The sequence below is a fragment of the Trachurus japonicus genome, chromosome 18, assembly GCF_045865225.1.
Source record: "Trachurus japonicus isolate A0001 chromosome 18, Traja_1.0".
NCBI lineage: Eukaryota > Metazoa > Chordata > Actinopteri > Carangiformes > Carangidae > Trachurus > Trachurus japonicus.
Window position 1 is genome coordinate 21,200,937 of NC_140924.1, and position 19,103 is coordinate 21,220,039.

Genomic DNA, 19,103 nt, shown 5'->3' on the forward strand with positions numbered 1-19,103 from the left:
CTCAGGTCAGTTACTATAAGAAGAGACACCTCCCAGCTGATCCCGGTAATTTGTCTCACTCTCCCTCCCTCACTCGCTGCCTGCTTCCCTCTCGTCCTCCCTCCCTCCCCCCTCCTCCTCCTCCTCCTCCTCCTCCTCCTCCAGAGCCCGGTGTGTTGCCCCCTCTCGGTAGGTTCGTCTTCCCGCTCCGCTCCTCCGCAGACGAGCAGGAGCTGGATGTCCGGACACTTGGTGCGCTCCTCTTCGCGATCAGGAGCGGGAGAAGTGGGGAGAAGGAGAATCACTGCGAGGCACATGGTGAGCTCTTCCTCCTTTCCTCCTCCTCTTCCTTCTCTCTCTTTCTCTGCGTGTCCATCTCTGGCGCTCCGGGGGCTCAGGGTGACACTTGACTTGTTTGCGGAGTTTCCTCTGCGCTCAAGTCGCGCGTAAAAAAGCAAGCAGCGCGTGGACGGCGAGTCTGATCCTGTATTTTCTGTCACTAAGAGCAGAAATCTTTAAAGATGAATCAGTAAAATGACTCTTAAAATTATATGAGAGGGACTTTTAACACTGCGTGTCAGTTTCTGCTGTAGGATATCAAATAAATGAACAAACTGATGAAATATCCTGACATTTATTCTGTCACTGCGGCTCAACTTCTCCATAGAAATTCACACTTTATTTTTTTAAATGTTCATATTTCTTATAATATTTGTTTTTATTATAAGACATCTGATATTGGATTTTATTGTAGGCTAAAGACTCTTGGTGTGTAACCCTTTTAGATTAAAGGCCAAACCGCAACTCTCTTCTTTATTAAATTAAATCACCTTATTATTTCCCTTATAAGTCATAACAATAAATTCAAAGTTGACATTTTTACTTTAAAAACTGGGATTGAATTCCCTCATAAATCCTTAACTTTAACAACTTTTCCTCACTCACGCTCACTGCTGCATGTTGCCGCCGCCGGGACAAAATTTTATTATGAAAATTAAAATCAGCCTTAAAGTGTTATTATTAGATTTTTGTCACTGCGTCTCAAATGAACAAAACAATATGAAATATGAACCTAAAACGACAATATCTGGAGTTTTTTTTTTTTTTTTTTAATTAACTGGAAGAATTCCCCTAAAACACCTGCAACTAATTATCAAGATTTAAAAAAACAAAAAAAAATCAGAATGAAGTTGTTTGATCAGACTGTGATAGCCTCACTCTGTAAATATTATTGTTCCTCTCTGGGAGATAAAGTTAATTGACTGCAGCCAATTTAGGCTTAACAAGTGCAATTAGCTGCAGAGTGGATGTAATCAGGCTCCGAGGGTTTTCTCCCTCAGCTCTTTTGCCAAAGTCATCAGACTGAACATGACCAACATGTATGTGTGTAATGAACCATGGGCAAAGTGAATCATATCATTCTCTGCTCCATTAAAATGAAACGACCGCAAACCGAGTGTGTGACTGCGGGCTGTTTTAAAGAGTCCTGAACTCCCCTCTGTGGCACCTGTAGGAGAAAATACAATGATAGGCTGTAATAATGTTTCTCTTATAGAAATGTTGCTGCTTTTATTTTGTAGGATGCATGGGCTTCAATTTGGGTGACAGATGAGGCCTTTAATGTAACTTTGGCAGCTGTAGAAATTAATTAAAACAGGCTGAGGCGTGCTTCTTTTTTTCTTATAATCGAATAATCATGTTTAATATTAAATTAGCTGAGAGGGAAAAAGAAACATGAGAGCTTTTTATTTGTTTTTGTTCTCATAAATGCAGCAGCCCCCGCAGTGCTTTTGTTCTCTTTAAGCGCCTGCTCTTCATTATTAACTGAATGACACCTTGTGGATTTAATTGACATTCACAGGCCTCACTTTTATTTCCATCGTGCCTGAGGTTGTCTTTGGCGTGACTGCAACATAGAATCACAATGATTTCATTTCCATCTGTTTTTCAATATCAACATGTGAAGCCGGAGCTTTACAGAAAGCCTCTTGCCAACTTGTATGAGGCTGTAAAGGGGGGGTCGGATTGACAGGAAACTTAAATATCAAATGGGTGACATGTGTTTTCTTATTCACAAATGAAGTAAGCAGGGCTCACGGGTCAACGCAGAAGCAGAGGAGCTCTGTGTGTTGTCTGTGGGGTTGGGGATGGTGGGGGGGGCACCTCTGGCCCCTGGGGGCCCCTTCCCAACACACATACATGCAGCAGATTGGCAGTTTGTTGGAGATGCAAGCACGAAGGACGCAGGGCCTTTAGCTAAAGATACGAGCGGCGACAATCCATTTTGTGCTGACTGTTGCTTCCACCTCCCGGGCTGCCCCACTAAAATTAGATTATTACACCTAAAACAGAGCTCCTGGAATCCGCTCCGTGTGGAATAACACACACATGGGCTTCAACTGTGCAGGCAGGAATGCAGTTTGGGAATACAGACCGCATACGTAGCCTCTCTCTTCTCAGCCCAGTGTTGTATTTCTGACCGGCTGAGGACAATTGCAAATTAACAAAGGTGTCAGTGTGGTAACATGCGCCAACAGGTGCCTTGGTTCGGCTTCAAACATGTCGGCTATAAGAGAGAGGGCTTATATAATTGATCATATTTATTTAAAGGCTCCGTGTCTTGGAGCGGAGAACCCCAGGAAATCTTCCCAGAGACTAGCAGCCTCATATAAAACCCCTGATTTAAACTCCAAAGCCTCTTGTTTACATACACAAACCGCAAATTGCCCTTTTGAATCTCCTCACGATGCAGCAGAGCAATTTGGATTTAAAATATTTGCCTCCGTCTTTGCCCCGCTCGTGGCTGGACGGAGCTGCTTGCCCATGACGAGGAATGTTAAAATGTGTGAGACAGGCCAAATCCAGCTCATCTGCTCCCCAGAACTGCTCCAGACCCAGACAGGCCCACAGCTCCAATGTGCGAACAGGCCAAAGCGAGTTAACAGGTAGTAAGAGAGAATACCACACACCAGAGGTTTCTACGCTATATTTCCATAACTTAAATTCCTCATTTCCTGCTTAAACCACCCCCTAAAATCCCACCATAAATTCCCCCCTTTCCAGCCTAGAAAGCAATCAAAAAACCATCACATTTAGAGGTAGGAGCTACATGTATGTATGTAAAAAAAAAAAATCTTCAAGATTCCCCTTGCGTCTTTTTTTAAACAGACCGTTATTCCTCTTTTATTGCCCTACAGATCCCCCTCTTCCTCCGATAAGCCCGCTTCACACTGACTTGAATTGGGGGGTCGAACACTTATTCAAACAAGGATCCTGCAGAGATCTGTTTCTGTTTCCTTTGGCATTTTTTTCTCTCCTTATCAGCGTCTAAATCTATTCAAAATAGTAAGACAGTAAAACATGAAAACGTCCGAGGGGAAGTGTACCGATTCCAAAACCAAACCATAAAACAGCTCCTTTGTTTGTTTTTTTTCCTCCTCCAACATTCTTCCTTGATTAACTTCACGAGACACTTTAATTGCCCTGAAACTGCATTTCAGCAAAAAAAAAAGAAAACAAAGAATGAATGGAGGCGATTTACATTAGGAAATCAATATGGACTTGCAGCCTGTTGCTCCGGCTTCGAGCACGAACATGAGCGGCGGTCTCCTCACTCTCCTCTGTTCGACTATGCTGTAAACATGCCCCCAGGTTGTCAGCAAGTATTTTTCCAGCCACTTGCCAGCCAAGCATAGCTGCTTCTAAAGATCACCCGCCGGAGATGTTGTTGATCTCATCATACCACTATTTGGCTGTATAAGCTTTTTTTTTTTTTTTCATGAAAGATTGCTGCCAAGTTATTTCAAAACTTTATCTCTGAAACTTCATGTATCCAAAGTGAGGGCGTATTTGTATTTTTTTTTGTAATTTAGACCTCAGCTTGAGGATTCCTGGAAAGAGGGGAAACGGGATGATGGCCTCTTTTTGTTATTTGGACGCAATGCACATTGGCAAAATAAAAATAATTTAAAAAATGTTTTAAAAGTGGTGTAAAACAAAAAATGCATTTAATTCTCATCAAATTGCACTTCACAAGCAATGCCTCTCATCTTCAACGTGTTGTCCTGACACCCCGGGCCGTGTGAATTTATGGAAAGCGATGGAGAAAAACCGTTGAAACCATATCCGGTGGGTTAGGGTGGCGGTGCCAGACAGACGATCTGGTTTCGGAAGAAGAGAGAGTCTGGATTTGGCCTAGTGGGGCGCATTAAAAACCTCAGGGGCCCTCTCTCAGATGAGCATCCATTTATCAAAGTGGTTGTAATGGGCCAATGTTTAATTAGTCATGTAATGTGACAAAGACAAGAACAAGTGCATGTCATGGGAATGTTAAACAACCGCCCCCTTTCTCTTCTAGCCTCATGTGTTTCACCCACCCCGTCCCTGAACCCCCGCCCGCCTACGCTCGCTCGTCATTCCCCATCCAGAGTGAATTCTTTCGTGTGCTCTCAACCCTCCACCACTTCTCTGAATCCTCTAATAACCTCTGCCCTGCACATAATCCCCTCCGACACTCTCTTCCCTTCTTACACAGTCACAGACATAGACACCGAATGAAACTGGAGACCTAATTAATCATCCGATCAACTTATAAGTCCTGCTTTTTATCAGTGCGTTCAGATTCCCGCGGGGCATGTCTCAACACGTCAGGAATGACCAGCCAAGGCATTCTGGACCCCAGGAATGTGGCTCGGTGGCACCAGACTCACAGTTAGACCACTCATCACCGTGCTCGTTGATTGTAACAGCTTCACAAAATCTGAGTCGCCCGATCTTCCCCTTTTATCCTCAACCGGGGGCTGAACTGATCCGCTTTTTTAGCACGTCTTCTATTTCGGAGGTCAGGAACGGAGCAGGGTTGTCCGTGGCAGCGGGGCGGGAGTGCCTCGGCCTCCTCGCAGGCCCCTCCAGAGCTGTGTGGTCCCAGAGGGAAGCCTCATATTTCGGTTGTTGGCTAATTGAGCGCGATGACGAGGCCGGAGAGGCTCTCTGCCCCGTCCTCTCCTACGGGTTTGGTTTATGCAGCCCTGCTGACTTTGCTGTCAGTGTCAAACGCTTGTTAGGGCATCATCAATCTCAGAGCAGTTAAGAATATTTCCAGGGGCAGAATGAAGGGGGCAGGTGATAGATGGACGGAGCACGGAGAAATGTAAGGTTGTAGAAGGGAAGGTGGTTATCGTCGAGAAAACGGCGGCTCTCCGAAGAAGGAAAGAGTCGGGAATGGGCTAAAAAAAAAAAAGAAAGTGGAAAATGTTGTCCGTTCCTCGCAGGAAACAAGTATTAGAAGTGCTCGTAGGGAATGCGCTTCTGGGCTTCATGTGAGCTGTGGTAAACAATAAATCACTAGTTCCGGATAGAGTAGATTCATTGTTCGTTGTGTCCACATGCCATAATTAATGTTCTGGGGCATCAAATCTTGACACTGATATAAATTACTCTGATCACCAGTTGTAAGGGACGGGAAGGGATTTGTTCGCAGTGCTGACTTAGACAAGACCATGTATGTCTTTACTACGGAAGTATCCACGTAGGGGCTCAACTTGAACACACATTTCGATCTATAAATCATTCCCCACCATCCCCAACACTAATCTCCAACCCCTCTTATTCCCTCCCCTCTTTTCTTTCTGTCTATTTTCTCATACCCTCTCTTCTGCTCGATAACCCCTCACACCGGTCATGCTCAGCCCCCTCGCTCGCCTGCAACACTGACCAACGGTAAAAGTGATTTGAAAAGGAAAGCCATAAACGTGATGGATGTGGTCCAGCTCAGGGTTTAGCCCCAGCTGTCGGGCATGTTTTTTGTCATTTCAGACAGACCCGCTGGGTGCGCGCCCTTCCTCACCCCGCGCTCATCCACTCTTTTTTGGGGGGCTGCGCGGAGTTTTAAGACGCATACGTTCTTGAAGGCTGTCAAGGTCATGGGTTCAAACCGGTGGCTGACTTCGCTCTGAAGATCGGAGATTACATTTTTACGGGATGAGATCTTTACTGAGTTCTACCGAAAAGCCAATAAGGTGCAGTTGAAGGGATGTGGTGAGCTGGTACTGTGTGTTTTCAATAAAGGCACAGGTGGTCGATCTTAGATTTCCCTCTTTGGCTTTGAATGCGAGTCATATAAATCAATCAGTTTATGTTTTTTTTTTCTTTTATGATCCAGCTCCCATGGTTTTCTCTTAAAATGATCTTTTTTTTTCTTCCCCAGGCTCGATGACATGATGTTCCTACCCTTTTCCCCTCCCCCCTCCACCTCTCTCTTCCCTGTTTTCCTTCTACTCCTCCTTTTCCTCCCTCCCTCCCTCGTCTCCTCTTCCCTTTCCCACACCCCGTTGAGCTGGACTTCGCCTCACGACCCTTGCTATCACCTAGACGGACGCCCGCGACACTGCTTGTCGGAGTTTATCAACGCTGCCTATGGGGTGCCGGTTAACGCCACTCACTCGCAGCAAGGGCCCGACTACGATGACAACATCATCACCTTGACAGACCTCCACAACCCTCACAACCTCACCTGCTGGATGGCCCACAGAGGTACTGACTCTGGGGAATGGGTCCTGTCCGTACCTCTGGGCCGTCGTTTTGAGATCACCTACATAAGTTTGCAGTTCTGCCACCAGGGGGAGCCGTCGGATCCAATCTCCATTTCCATCCTCAAATCGATGGACTTCGGGAGAACGTGGAGGCCGATGCAGCGCTACTCCAGCGACTGCCTCGGAAACTTCGGGCAGCCTTCCCAGACGGTGGCACAGACCAGGCATCAAGAGACAGAACCTCTCTGTTCGGACCCTCGCCCCCTGCAAAGGCAGAGGGGCGGGATGGTGTTGGCCTTTTCGACCCTGGACGGACGACCGTCCTCTCCCGATTTCGACCACAGCCCCACCCTCCAGGACTGGGTGACGGCCACAGACATACGGGTGGTTTTCCATCAGGTGTCCAAAGTCGTCAACGATAAAGAAGGAGATGATAGGAACGGGCATCTGAGGTGGAGATCGGGCTTCAAGGGTCGCACTGGGGATCAGGTCGACAAGTTAAACGCTGATAATACACTGGCTTTTTTTGACAGGGAGGTGAAAAACTCAGAGATAAGAGGAAGGAGTAAAGTGGACAAACATGGAAGGAAGGGTCAAAACAAAGGATCGGGTCAAGATGAAGATGGACACAATGTGACCAGCAAAGAAGGAGGGGCCGGTTTTGGCACGGACGCTCTCACTTCTTCAAAGAAAGGTGGCAGAGGTAGAGGTCGCGGCCATAAGAAGGAGCGCATTCATTGGCTTCCTTGCCCTCATGGTAACTGCGATTGGACAGTGGAGGGGCGCAACAGGGGCAACAAAGGGCGGGAACTGAGGAAGAGGAGGAACAATAACCTCAACACGAGACAGAGCGCTAGGAATCTGCAGGTGGCTCCTCCGTCCACTTTTATCTCCTCTCTCCGAGCTCCTCTGGCGCTGTCTGACCTGCAGGTCGGAGGCAGGTGCAAGTGTAACGGACACGCTTCCAGGTGTCGCCGGGACGACTCAGGCCGGGCGGTATGTGTGTGCGAGCATCACACGGCAGGGCCAGACTGTGATGTGTGTGAGGATTTCTACTTTGACAGACCGTGGCATCGGGCGACACCCACGCACCCAAACCCCTGTGTTGGTGAGTCATTACACTATGTTAGTTATTACCCCCAATCTTTTTTTCATATGCAATGATACAACTCAACACAGCAGAGGTCACACATCTATAATGGAGGGTAGATATAGGACAGACCTACAGGGGAATAACTGGTAGTAAAAATGAGTCTTTTTTTGTACTTTCTGAACTCAATCACTCAATCAATGACACCCTAACCACAAATACAGTGAAGGGCTCATTCTAGCTTCATCCTCACTCTGCACACACTGGACTTAGATTACTGCAGTTTTTAAGGCCAGATCTCTCAAATTCATTGATTCTTACAAAGATACCCACTGAGCAAGTAATTTTACAGTTGAAAAAACATTTGAGATTAGAAATGAGCAAATCCAAAATTTCAGTGGTGACTTGTGCGGCCTCTTTTTTTTTACATGTATTTATCCTTTGTTTAGCCTGCGAGTGTAACGGCCATTCAAACAAGTGCCGCTTCAGCATGGAGGTGTTTCAGCAGTCAGGCCGGCGCAGCGGAGGTGTGTGTCAGAAGTGTCGCCACCATACGGCCGGGCGCCACTGCCAGTACTGCCAGAACGGATACACCCGCGACCACAGCAAGACCATGAACCACCGCAAGGCCTGCCAACGTCAGTCAATATACTGTGTGTGTGTGTGTGTGCGTGTGTCTGTGTGTGTGTCTGTGTGTGTGTGTGTGTGTGTGTGTGTGTGTGTGTGTCTGTGTGTGTCTGTGTGTGTTTGGGGTCTGGGTCAAAATTAAGTGCATGCTTGTTTGTGTATTTGTGCATGTAACATGTAACTGTCTGTGTATTCCTGGAAGATGAAAAGCAAACCATAGTGTTAGAGACAGTGTTTATGTCTGGGAGTCTGAATCCACGTCTCTGAGTGTTTACATGTCCGTTCTGTCTCTGTTGTACAGCAGCGCACGCATGTGTTTATGGGCCGGTTACATTGTGATAGGGAAAAGCTATTCCTGTTAGCGATATGCACACACAAAAACACACACAAAAACCCCCACTGAGCTGCCACCTGTATCCCCATCATTACCACCGGTTGGCATCTGCCGTGACCCCTGATCTTTGACTGGTCACATGTCCTAAGTGACTGTGACACTCTGGCATGCACATGTGGAAGCTCGGCCGAATATATCCAACGTTAATGGGCCCTCTTGAGCTTGACACATGTAGCAGGGGGGAAATGAGCTATGATTAAACATCCCCATGTTTTATCTTTTTTTTCTTAATGCTTGAAACTCTAAATTCACATCTATCACCTCACAGTCTTGTCATGTCGGCTTTAATTTATCGATGCCATATTTCACAGAGTTACCATTTCGGAGGCCAGTAGTGATATAATTACTCATTTTCTCCTGCCGGGTTGTAAGGACTTGTGTAAACATTACTGGAGTGTGAACAGAGCTGCTCAAGTGTGGCTTCCTCTCTCTATCCGTCTTCTCTCACTGGGTCTTATCCAATGAGTGTATAGGTAAATAAAAAGCTTTGCAGTGTAAACCGTGGCCAATCCAGGCAGTAATCATTATACAGCATCACAACAGCAAATTTAAACACACACAGACAAAGACTAAAATCATCCAAAACAATAATGGTAAAAAGGTCGGGACTCTCATGGAGGAACTCTTCTTTGTTTACTCACCAGGATAGTGAAAGACTTTCTTACCTGATGTCAGTAAAGGTCTTGCTTCTTGCTCAAGGACACTCCCCCTCAGAACAGATGCTCGCTGTCATGCAGGATTAAACCTGAGTTCTGTCGCTGATGGATGGTTGTCTTAATCCTGTCCATTGCATTTGTCCGTGTTTCGTTCAGTCGTCACAGAATTTAACACGTTTTTGCTTAAAATACCTCCCACTTGCCCTGATGTGCTGTCTTCACTGCTAACCCCACAAGACCACCCAACCAAATTGTTGTGAAATCTTTGGTGGAGTCTGACTTTCATTAAATCTGCACAATTTAATATTTTCAGCATATCAAGAGAGGGGGAAGTTAACAAGTTTGCAAGATACAGTTTCAAAACAAACACTCATACTGCTTTATCTTTACTCAATGGGGAATTGGTGAACACGTTGAGTTTTAGAAGGTGACAGCATGTCAATGTTGGATTTTCAGCTTGTTGCACCCTGCTATTAGCTCTAGGCTGTAAACATATGATTACATCAATGCTAATCTTTTCATTCTCTTTCCCAGCATGCCAGTGCCATCCCTTGGGATCAGTGGGTCGCTGGTGCAACCAGACGTCAGGTCAGTGTCTGTGCCGAGTCGGGGTGACCGGCCCCAGGTGCAACCGCTGTGCCCCAGGATACAAACAGGGCAAGTCCCCTCTACGGCCCTGCATACGTAAGTCGTGCTTTAACAGACCCCAACCATAACCTTTAGAGATTATGAAAAGTGTTGGCGCTGGTTAGTTGCTCAATCCTTAAGGACGGCCCATGTTTGACAGGAGGGCGAAGGAAAGGTAGAGGTCGCATTCATGTTGGGAATATCTGAGGATCGTCTTCAGTGCTGGTTTCTCTCGACAGTGTTCAGTCCTCCATTGTCCTTGTCCAGGCAGTTTTAAACTCAACCAAACCTGATGAGGTCTTAGAAAACGGCCTCAGATCAGGTCACAGAGCACCACCCGTTCTGTTGTTTAGGTTAGAGGAGAGGACTTGTTGCGATATGGATGTTGTCTACACTTATCTTAAAAAATATCTCTCTGCATTTGATGCATGCTGCCCTTCTCAAATAAATCACAGCCTTTTAATAGTTTCTTGTCAGTCATGACAAAGTGACCTCTTTAATTTCTCCTTCAGCCTCATTTGCTCGCGGCCTAAATGGATTAAATCTTCTATCAAGTGCTCTAATCCTTTATCAAATAGTAGCTCAGTATAAAAGGAGCCGCTGCTGTCCGGACCAATTTGGCCCAGTCTCCCAGCGTGTCCCCTTTTCCTCATCCCTGGAGACGGTTTCCATAGCAGCGCGAACATGAGCTGGCCACTACAGGGAAACCTCATCTCCAGCTGATCTGGGATGAGAGTCAGATCAAGTGGATTGTTTCAATATCTCATATCTCCGCTCTTGACCAGCACCGAACCTCAGCGGCGAGCGCTAATCCCACGTGCGCTCGTCCGGCTAATCGCACAAGTGCCGACAACCACACAGCCACTAACGCTGTGTAAGCCCCAATCAGGTGACATAGGGAGCCAGTGGCGACGAGCTTCACACCTGTTGTGCAGCTCAAAACGCCCCCCATCACAGGGCCCAGACTCATAACTCTCCCAGTGAAAGGAGTGAGTGAAAGAAAACCTTGTTTGTTTTTACTGCCAGTCCATCTCAGGCTATGTATAGAGTCTCTTACCCCCACCCAACACCACATCCAACACCTCGGTTCCTCCTCTCATAGGACAGAGCTAGAGGCACGCGGAGGTGGGCCAGGCTAAACTTAAAGTTAGCTCCCATGAAAACGTTTGTCCGCACTGCAAGAAGCTCACAGGAAGTTCACAGAGCTAAGTAGACTATGTGTCAAAAGTCAAAACACAATAAACTTACAACAAATTTGGACAAAACTAATTACTTACTTTGTAACATCTTGGTAATTCAGTGGAAGTCACTACAGGCAGCCATGGTGGAGAAAAAAGCTCAGCTAAACGCCTGCTCAAGCTAACGCCATTTACATTAGGCTAACATTGTAGGCTACATTATGCAAATTTATATTAAAGTACTTTATATTAAGATTAAGTAAAATATATATATAAAAATGTAAAATATTAAGCTAAAGTAACTTGCATTAAAGCAGAAGTAAGCGATCCGGTCATTTTGGCTAACTTCTTGTCAGTCGATGGAGTTAGCAGTCCCGCCATCATCCCTACGTCACCACATTCACACGCATCCCTTGGCTGCACACACAGAGAGGACCGCCCCTTTATGCCATTCTCTCTCCTCATTGGATAAAGGTTGTAGGATACAAGGAAAGTTTTCTCCTCGGCTTACAGCAGAGCAGAGTGACTGACAGACCCGTGTTTCAGACCAAACACTCTATGTAAGTGATTGCTGTCAGAAGATACAACTATTTAAGACTTATATTAACACAAACATTCTGCTTACTTCTGCTTTAAGATAATATAAATAGTAAGCTAACGTAATTTACATGAAGCTAACATGACTTGAATTGAACTGGTGTAATTTTTATTAAGCTAATGAAACTTGATGTTACAGGATTTTAGTAGCTGTCATTGCAGCTGTTGACTCAAGTGTAGGCCTAATTGAACTCTTATTTAAATATTAAATTAGATAGTTAGCCTAGGAAATGCATTAGTTTCAAAGAAAAGGACAGACACCTAACAAAACATATTTAACCGTGGATTGAGCAGCATTATCCAGATCACTGCACAATTTCCAAGTAATGCACAATTATGACATTATCACAATACCTATACAAAATTAAATAATGATAATGATATCAGGTGTTCATGTATTTTGTCTCTTTGTGTTTTTTCTTTTTTTGGTAGGCCGTAATGAATTGTAGGCAACAAAAATAATATCAAGGTCAAACATCTGCCCTGACATTATTATCATATGCATTAAACGGGTTTTACATATCAGTTATCATCAACACATGGTCTTGTTGTTATTCACTCTTTCATAAGATATTTCTGAATTTTCAATTCTAATTTTATTCCCTATTCATGAGACAGTGTTTATGTTGTGTCTAGAGATTTTATATACGTAGCATATGACAAACTGGCCTCTAAATTAAAACATTGTCACTGTATCAGAGCTGAAACTCAGGTAAAACACTGCATCATTATCTAAATACATGTCAAACGACACCTAGTTCTGCTCAGACAGGTTCTCTCTACTGGCTCATCATGACCTCTCACATATAGAGTATGCACATCCACAAACACACAAGTGACTTCCTGTCTTTTAAAAGTGTGGGGACAGTCAGCTGGGTGGGGGTGTAGGGTGTCACTGGCCCAGTTGTGTCAGAGAGGACAGGACACGAACAGGGGGTACAGAGCGCGGAGCTTGGTAATATATGGCCGTGCTGTCACACACACACTTTTTACAAGAGACCTGGATAATGTATGTTCAGACCAGCAGGTTGTTCATTTTCCATCCGCAAGTTCACAGACGCACACACACACTACATGGTCACATGAAGTTTATTAGACTCTGTTTAATGTTTGAAACCAAACCATACAAGAAGTGATGGCTTGACCTTATTGAATTTTTTTAAAGTAAAGTTTGTATCGTTGTGCGTTCGTGAGAGCGTCACAGAGTGTTTCTACTAGCCCGTAAAAGGACCACACAAACAGTCACTTTGACACTTGCTTATCTTCTGCTCAGGCATGCCTCACGTACTGAGAGGCGTTCAAGCATAACACACCAACTAAAACGTCCACAGGAAGGCCGACACTCGTCTGTGTGTGTGTGTGTGTGTGTGTGTGTGTGTGTGTGTGTGTGCTACTGCTGTCACCTGTCTGAAACTGTGTTTATGTTTGCAGGAATTCAAGAGGTCGCGCCGACCCCGGTGTACCAGCCTCAGTACAGCATCGGTGAGCGGATTTAGTGGCAGGAGCTGCACTCTTATTCATTTTCACCTTTTTAATAGGTGCAATTGATATTTCACAGTCACCTTAGAAACCACCTGTTGTCATGAGCATGTGTTTGTATCCCGACATCCCCTCTACCGGTAATTGTATTTACTTATGAGTGATGTGACTGTTTAATGGCAGTACTGGATTTGTAGTTTTTTTCCCCCAGTGTGAGGAAATACACTTAATTAAACAAAAAGAGAAACCCCTGGCTTTTTTTTCCCTTTTAGACCTACTTAGAATAAAATGTAGGCCTATTCATATTGTACCAACAATAATATTGTATTATAATCATCGCCACTTTCAGTCAAAGTAAATCTTGCGGTAATGAAAACTGACAGGGAAAGCAAAAACAAAATCTCAGCATTTCACGGATTCTTCTCTGTCTGTTTTAGTTTTATGTTTTTTGTCTCACTCCGGACATATCCATTTAACCCTGTCACCTCATGTATAACATAGAGATTTATGGCACTTATCATATATCAAAACAAAAATCCTCCCTGAAGTCTCGCCTTTTTTTTTTTTCTTTGGCCACATTTTTCTGAACAGAGAGGACGTTGAATTAAAACAGTTTCGGGAGCCGTGTAGCTGAGCACCTCCTCCTAGTGGCAGCATGAGGAATGTCCCACCTGCTGCACCCGCGGATCATCTGTTAGTCACAGGATACTGTGATGACAAATAGAAGCAGCCATATTGTAATTAGGGGCAAAGACATGTGCTGATATGCTCGCTGTGAAGTGATACCCTCTCATTTGATGCATTCTCCCTCCCTCCCTTTCTCTTCACTCTCTCTCTCTCTCCCCTAGCGGAGGAGTGTGTTTCGTACTGCCAGCCCTCTCAGGTTAAAGTCAGGATGAACTTGGAGACCTATTGTCTCAAGGACTATGGTTGGTGTCATGTTTTTGTATCTATTTTTATATCACTGTGTCATAAAACGTACAGTCTATGATGTATTGACTATAATAATAATATATTTTTGCTGTCCTCAGTGCTGAAGGTGCAGGTGAGAGGGATGGAGCGTTCAGGTCCCTGGTGGCAGTTCTCCATCTCCGTCCAAATTGTCTTCCGCACGGGGTCGCCCTCCCGCGTTCGCAGGGGCCTCCACTCCCTCTGGGTCCCCGACCGCGACCTCGGCTGCGGCTGCCCGGCCCTCCACGTGGGTCGGACTTACCTCCTGATCGGCGCGGAGGAAGGGGAGCGAGGCTGGGGCCCGGAGGAGAGCCGCTTGGTGGCGGACCGCTCCACCCTGGCCCTCCAGTGGCGGGAACACTGGAGCTCCAAACTCAGGGGCTTCCGGGGGCAGGACAAGAAGGGCCGCTGCCCTCCCAAATCCCCCGACAGCCCCCGCAGGGAGCACTCGCAGCCCCCGTCCGCGTACGTCCCCCCTCACCTGCTGACCGAGAGAGACTCAGACAGCGTGAACACACAGTCTATAAAAGCGGACGAGACTCAGACCTCAGCAGCGCCGCACACACACCCTCACACCGAGGTTAAACCCACAGTGACGACCCCGTCACCCACTGCACCTGCTCTGGTGTGTTCAAGTCCAAGTCCTGAATAAAATAAAGTTTTTAAGAAAAAAAAAACCTACAAGGAGAAATTGTATAAACAGGATGACTGAGATTTTCACCTTCGTCCTCCGGCTCCCTGGATGCTACGCTAAAAGAGAAGAAAGTGCTTTTTCAGACTTTTACAACATTTCAGGATTTGACTTTACACACACTTTATAATCCTCCACACACACACACACACACACACACCTGTTATATGATGTTCAAATACTGATCTAAAAAATGTGAACAAACACACGTTTCCTCGTGTTACTGCTTCTGGAGGGCAAAAGGTCAAATTCATGACGGAGCACTGAGTCTAAAGTATCAAGAGACAAAACTGGTGCTATGTGAAATATTAGTTATGAGAAAGTTAATATTTTCTACTAAAGGAACTTTTGAAAATTAAAGTTTGACTAAACTCTGACTGAAAGGCCACGCAGTATTTTTGTCTTGTATTATATTTATGATTAAATTACTTTATAAGAGAAAAGGTTTTTACCAAAAAAGGGGCTGATACAATATATTTGACTGTTTTCTTAATATTTTCATATTGACATGAATTAATCTATATTAAATAGTTTTAAGTTGCCAATATTGAGCTTCAACATACATATAGTTGATTTATTTATAAAACCACTGTAAAAAAAAAAAAAAAAAATTGAACTAATATTTGCATAAAATCTATAAAATCCTTTAATCTCAGACACTTCTTCATGTGTTTCTTTACTTATTCTTTGGGCCAGAAGGAGTTGTGACAATTACAATGATGTACAAATTATTATCATTATTGTAGTTTTTATGCCAATTTTCCACTTTAACATTTATTATCATGAGTTTGGATGAAAGTTAAACAAGCCCCAGCTCTCTCTCTCTCTCTGTCACACACACACACACACACTGTACGTACACCTTGCGTTCATTCTGTCCAATATTTTGGTAAATGGACACTATCTACAATCTGGACAGCTGACACACAGACCAAACTAACCCCAGCCTCATTTTCTAATCGCGCAGGAATCCTCAGATAGACAGTCACCGGCCCTGATACGGATCTAAAAAGCATGGGTCCGACCTGTCGTCATGGCTTCTGTTTCCATTTGGGAGATATGGCGTCATAGCCCAGGGGAGATGGCGGAGGTGCGGGGTGGGGGTGTATTAAGACAGATGGAACAGCTCCTATTTGTTGAGCTGCCACGTTGTTTTGGTTGCGGCCGTGTCAGTGATTGGTCGTGGCTCTGTGTGCTGAAGCCAGCGATTGAAAATAAAAAGAGAAAAATAGACTCGCTGACTGATGATCATGAAGTGGGAAGGGTGAGAGTGTGTGTCAGCGTGTTTTTCTACTCTTACGAGGTCCAAACGTCCAGAATCAACAGCTTCTTGGCGCCAAGGCCCCAAAACAAAAATCCACAGATGTAGGAAATCCAAAATCCAAAACCTAAATGTGAACAAGCCAGACGACAACAAGTACAGTACATGCAACTTTAAACATAACTGTATATATAACCCTCACCCTATATATCCCAGCCCTAACCCTATTTTACATGTACATTTATCACAATATTCTACTGGTCTAATGTTTTGTTGTCGCCTTCTGAATAATATATATAGACTAAATATAAATTCTTCATGAATATGGGCATTTAAATATGAATGGTCAGCGTTCTCTGTGTGAGGTGTAACTTTGCCGCGTAGGAAACAGGAAGACGTTTGATCCTGTGCAAAATGCTGTGAGGAACTCTAACCCAAGCCGCCCTAACCCTAACCCCGCGCTGTAAAGCCAGAACACTATGTGTGAACTCCGGGCTGCTATAATCAGTATTTTTATATTAACAATGGATTGAATGACAACGTGTAAGTGGGGGGGAAAAAAGGCGACAAACCCATATAAAACATTTGCATGACTCCTCAGCTTTGTGCGTTTTAGCATCTTTTAGCTCATTGTTTTGGTTCCAGTGTTGGGATTAGTTCAGGAAAGCTGGGAAATCTGATACGCATTACAAAAAATCAGTTATTTAAAAAAGAAAAACAAAACTCAAACTCAACACAACAGCAAAGACAAAGCAGAAGGGTGCAGGGTTACAGCTGTATCACATTCACACGTGTGTAATAATACTAACTTATGTGTTAGAGGTACAAGAAGAATCTGTGTGTGTGTGTGTGTGTGTGTGTGGGAACGCGAAGCACCTGCTGTGTTACAGCAGGAAACACCTGTCAGCGGTCGTCTCCTCGGCGCAGCCTCTGTCGACATGAGGGTTTGATCCTGAAACTCTCCAAACACTCACACACTTACACAGACACTAAAAGACAACTTAAGCCCACAGCTCTCTGTGTGCGCCGCTTTGTTCACGTTAAACTGACAACACACACTCCACCGAGGCACTGCGGACCATGGCAGCACGACTTGACTTTTGGTGGCTTATGAAAAAAAAATGAGGATCTGCTTTTTCTTCTTATTCTGTGGCCTGGGGTTGCAGCAGTGTGTGTGTGTGTGTATGTGTGTGTGTTTGTGAGTGTGTGGTATTATGTTTACAACCTGCTGAGGGTAGGTTTTACGAGAGGTGACTCCTCCTGCACTGCAGCCAGAGCCAAAGTTCAACTAGACCTCTTGCAAACACACACGGACTCTTATTTTTATCCTCTCATTTCCTTTTACACGCACACACACATACTTGTAAAGCTATCTTTGTGAGGACACTCATTGACATAATGTATTTCCTAGCCCCTTACCCTAACCTTAACCATTACTCTTAACCTAACTTAAACCCAATTATAACGTAAAGTCTTAACTCTCAAACAGCCCTAGGAAAAAGTGAGGACCGGCCAAAATGTCCTCACTTCCCAAAAATGTCCTCACTCTGTTGGTTAAAAACTCTTTCCAGTCCTCACAATGTCGTATGTACAAGAACACACACACACACACTTCAAATTTCACTTCACCCTCTCTTAGCCTGCACATCTCCTCTTCACACACTTCCAGAATTGAAGTCGAAGTTCAGCAAATTTCGCCACCACACTGTTTTCAGGACGCACACACACATACAGACACACACACACACATACAGACACACATACAGGGCTTCTGTTAACCTGAGAGGCAGAGGGTCAATCCCTGTGATCCGCAGCCTGCATGCCTTCCATACAGACACGCCGCCGACACAGCAACATGACTCCCAGCTAGATTAGGACTAATCAAGCATGGCACAGCTCCGGGCAGAAACATCACACACACACACACACACACACCTACAGCACAGATATAAGTAATGACAAACATGTTCATACAGGGAGCTTTTGCGCTTTGTCATTTAACGCTTCATTTTCAACAGCATGATGATGCACCGATCTCCATGTTTCTGCAGTGTCATTTACGTAAACTAACCTCAGCAGTGAGTTTTACATAGATAATATTCCTTAGTATTGATTCATTGATAGATTGTGTATGGTACAAGTATGTTAGTGTTTGCAGCCTCACAAAATCTGCTACACTGTAGATTAAATGGATCCTAAATAATCTCTCACTACACATGAGGTCTTATTATTTGAACAGCTTTTTGTTCGGATGGATGGTCACCAGCAGGAGAGCTTCATCCGGCTCCATTTTATATAATGTGTCAAAACCATTGATATGTAGATAAAGATAGTAAAAAATAGATGACTTTAAATTTAGATCAACTTGAGGAACAAGTCACATTAATGCAAGCTGCAAACATTTTAAAGAAAAAAAGGGTATGACTTTAAGAGAAGTGCTGCAAACGTCTGATGAACTAGTAAATAAAATAGATAATACAGTAATAATGCATGGAGTGATCATGATATGCATGATATAATTTGACCAATAGTTTGTCATAACTAATTTTTCTATATGTTGGAAAGCATGAACCAGAGGGAAAACTTTAATTTGAAGGATTTGCATTGCTGACGACCTGCGCTGGGTTGATTTTACTGCATGTGTCATACTGTGAGTTTGAGAAATAAGCAGTTCCTCTTCCTGAAGTCAAGGTCAGAGTGGGTCAAAATAAAAAGGACAACAACAACAGACATTCTGCAGAAACAAAGTCAGTGTATCGACTTTGTTGACGAGTGAGTCTGAGTGTGGAACGGACTGTGTGGAACGAGTGCCGTCACTAGTCCAGAATCTGGTTTCTCCTGTAAAAACTGTTCCCACTACCAGTCCCAGGTGTCGAGCAGTCGTCTGGTCCGGTCTTTAGTCCCAAACGTCTGGGGGGCGGGGGGGTCTCGGGCCTTCCTCGGCTTTGTAGTCTGCAATGGGAACCTCATTTTGTCTTTGTAGTCCTCAAGCGGAACCTTATTTTGGCAGCCACCGTGTTAGAGGGGACACATGATTTATGGC

At 44.6% G+C, this 19,103-nt stretch overlaps 1 protein-coding gene across 1 annotated transcript; it reads left to right on the forward strand.

The window, feature by feature from the left end:
* Positions 1-96: 96 nt before the first annotated feature.
* On the forward strand, positions 97-15,176 carry ntn5 (netrin 5). The gene is made up of 7 exons (XM_085758978.1): positions 97-297; positions 6,185-7,617; positions 8,049-8,237; positions 9,811-9,960; positions 13,110-13,160; positions 14,006-14,086; positions 14,189-15,176. Exons 2-7 carry the CDS (start codon positions 6,195-6,197, stop codon positions 14,758-14,760), a joined length of 2,466 nt encoding a protein of 821 aa, XP_085615104.1. The 5' UTR covers positions 97-297; positions 6,185-6,194; the 3' UTR covers positions 14,761-15,176.
* The last annotated feature ends 3,927 nt before the right edge of the window (positions 15,177-19,103 follow it).

Bases quoted from the DNA above. Each gene is read 5' to 3' on its own strand.
- ntn5 (XM_085758978.1), top strand. From the start codon at position 6,195: ATGATGTTCCTACCCTTTTCCCCTCCCCCCTCCACCTCTCTCTTCCCT. The intron at 8,238-9,810 runs GTCAGTCAATAT...TCTCTTTCCCAG, and splicing joins CCACCGCAAGGCCTGCCAAC to CATGCCAGTGCCATCCCTTG. The intron at 14,087-14,188 runs GTTGGTGTCATG...TGCTGTCCTCAG, and splicing joins CTATTGTCTCAAGGACTATG to TGCTGAAGGTGCAGGTGAGA.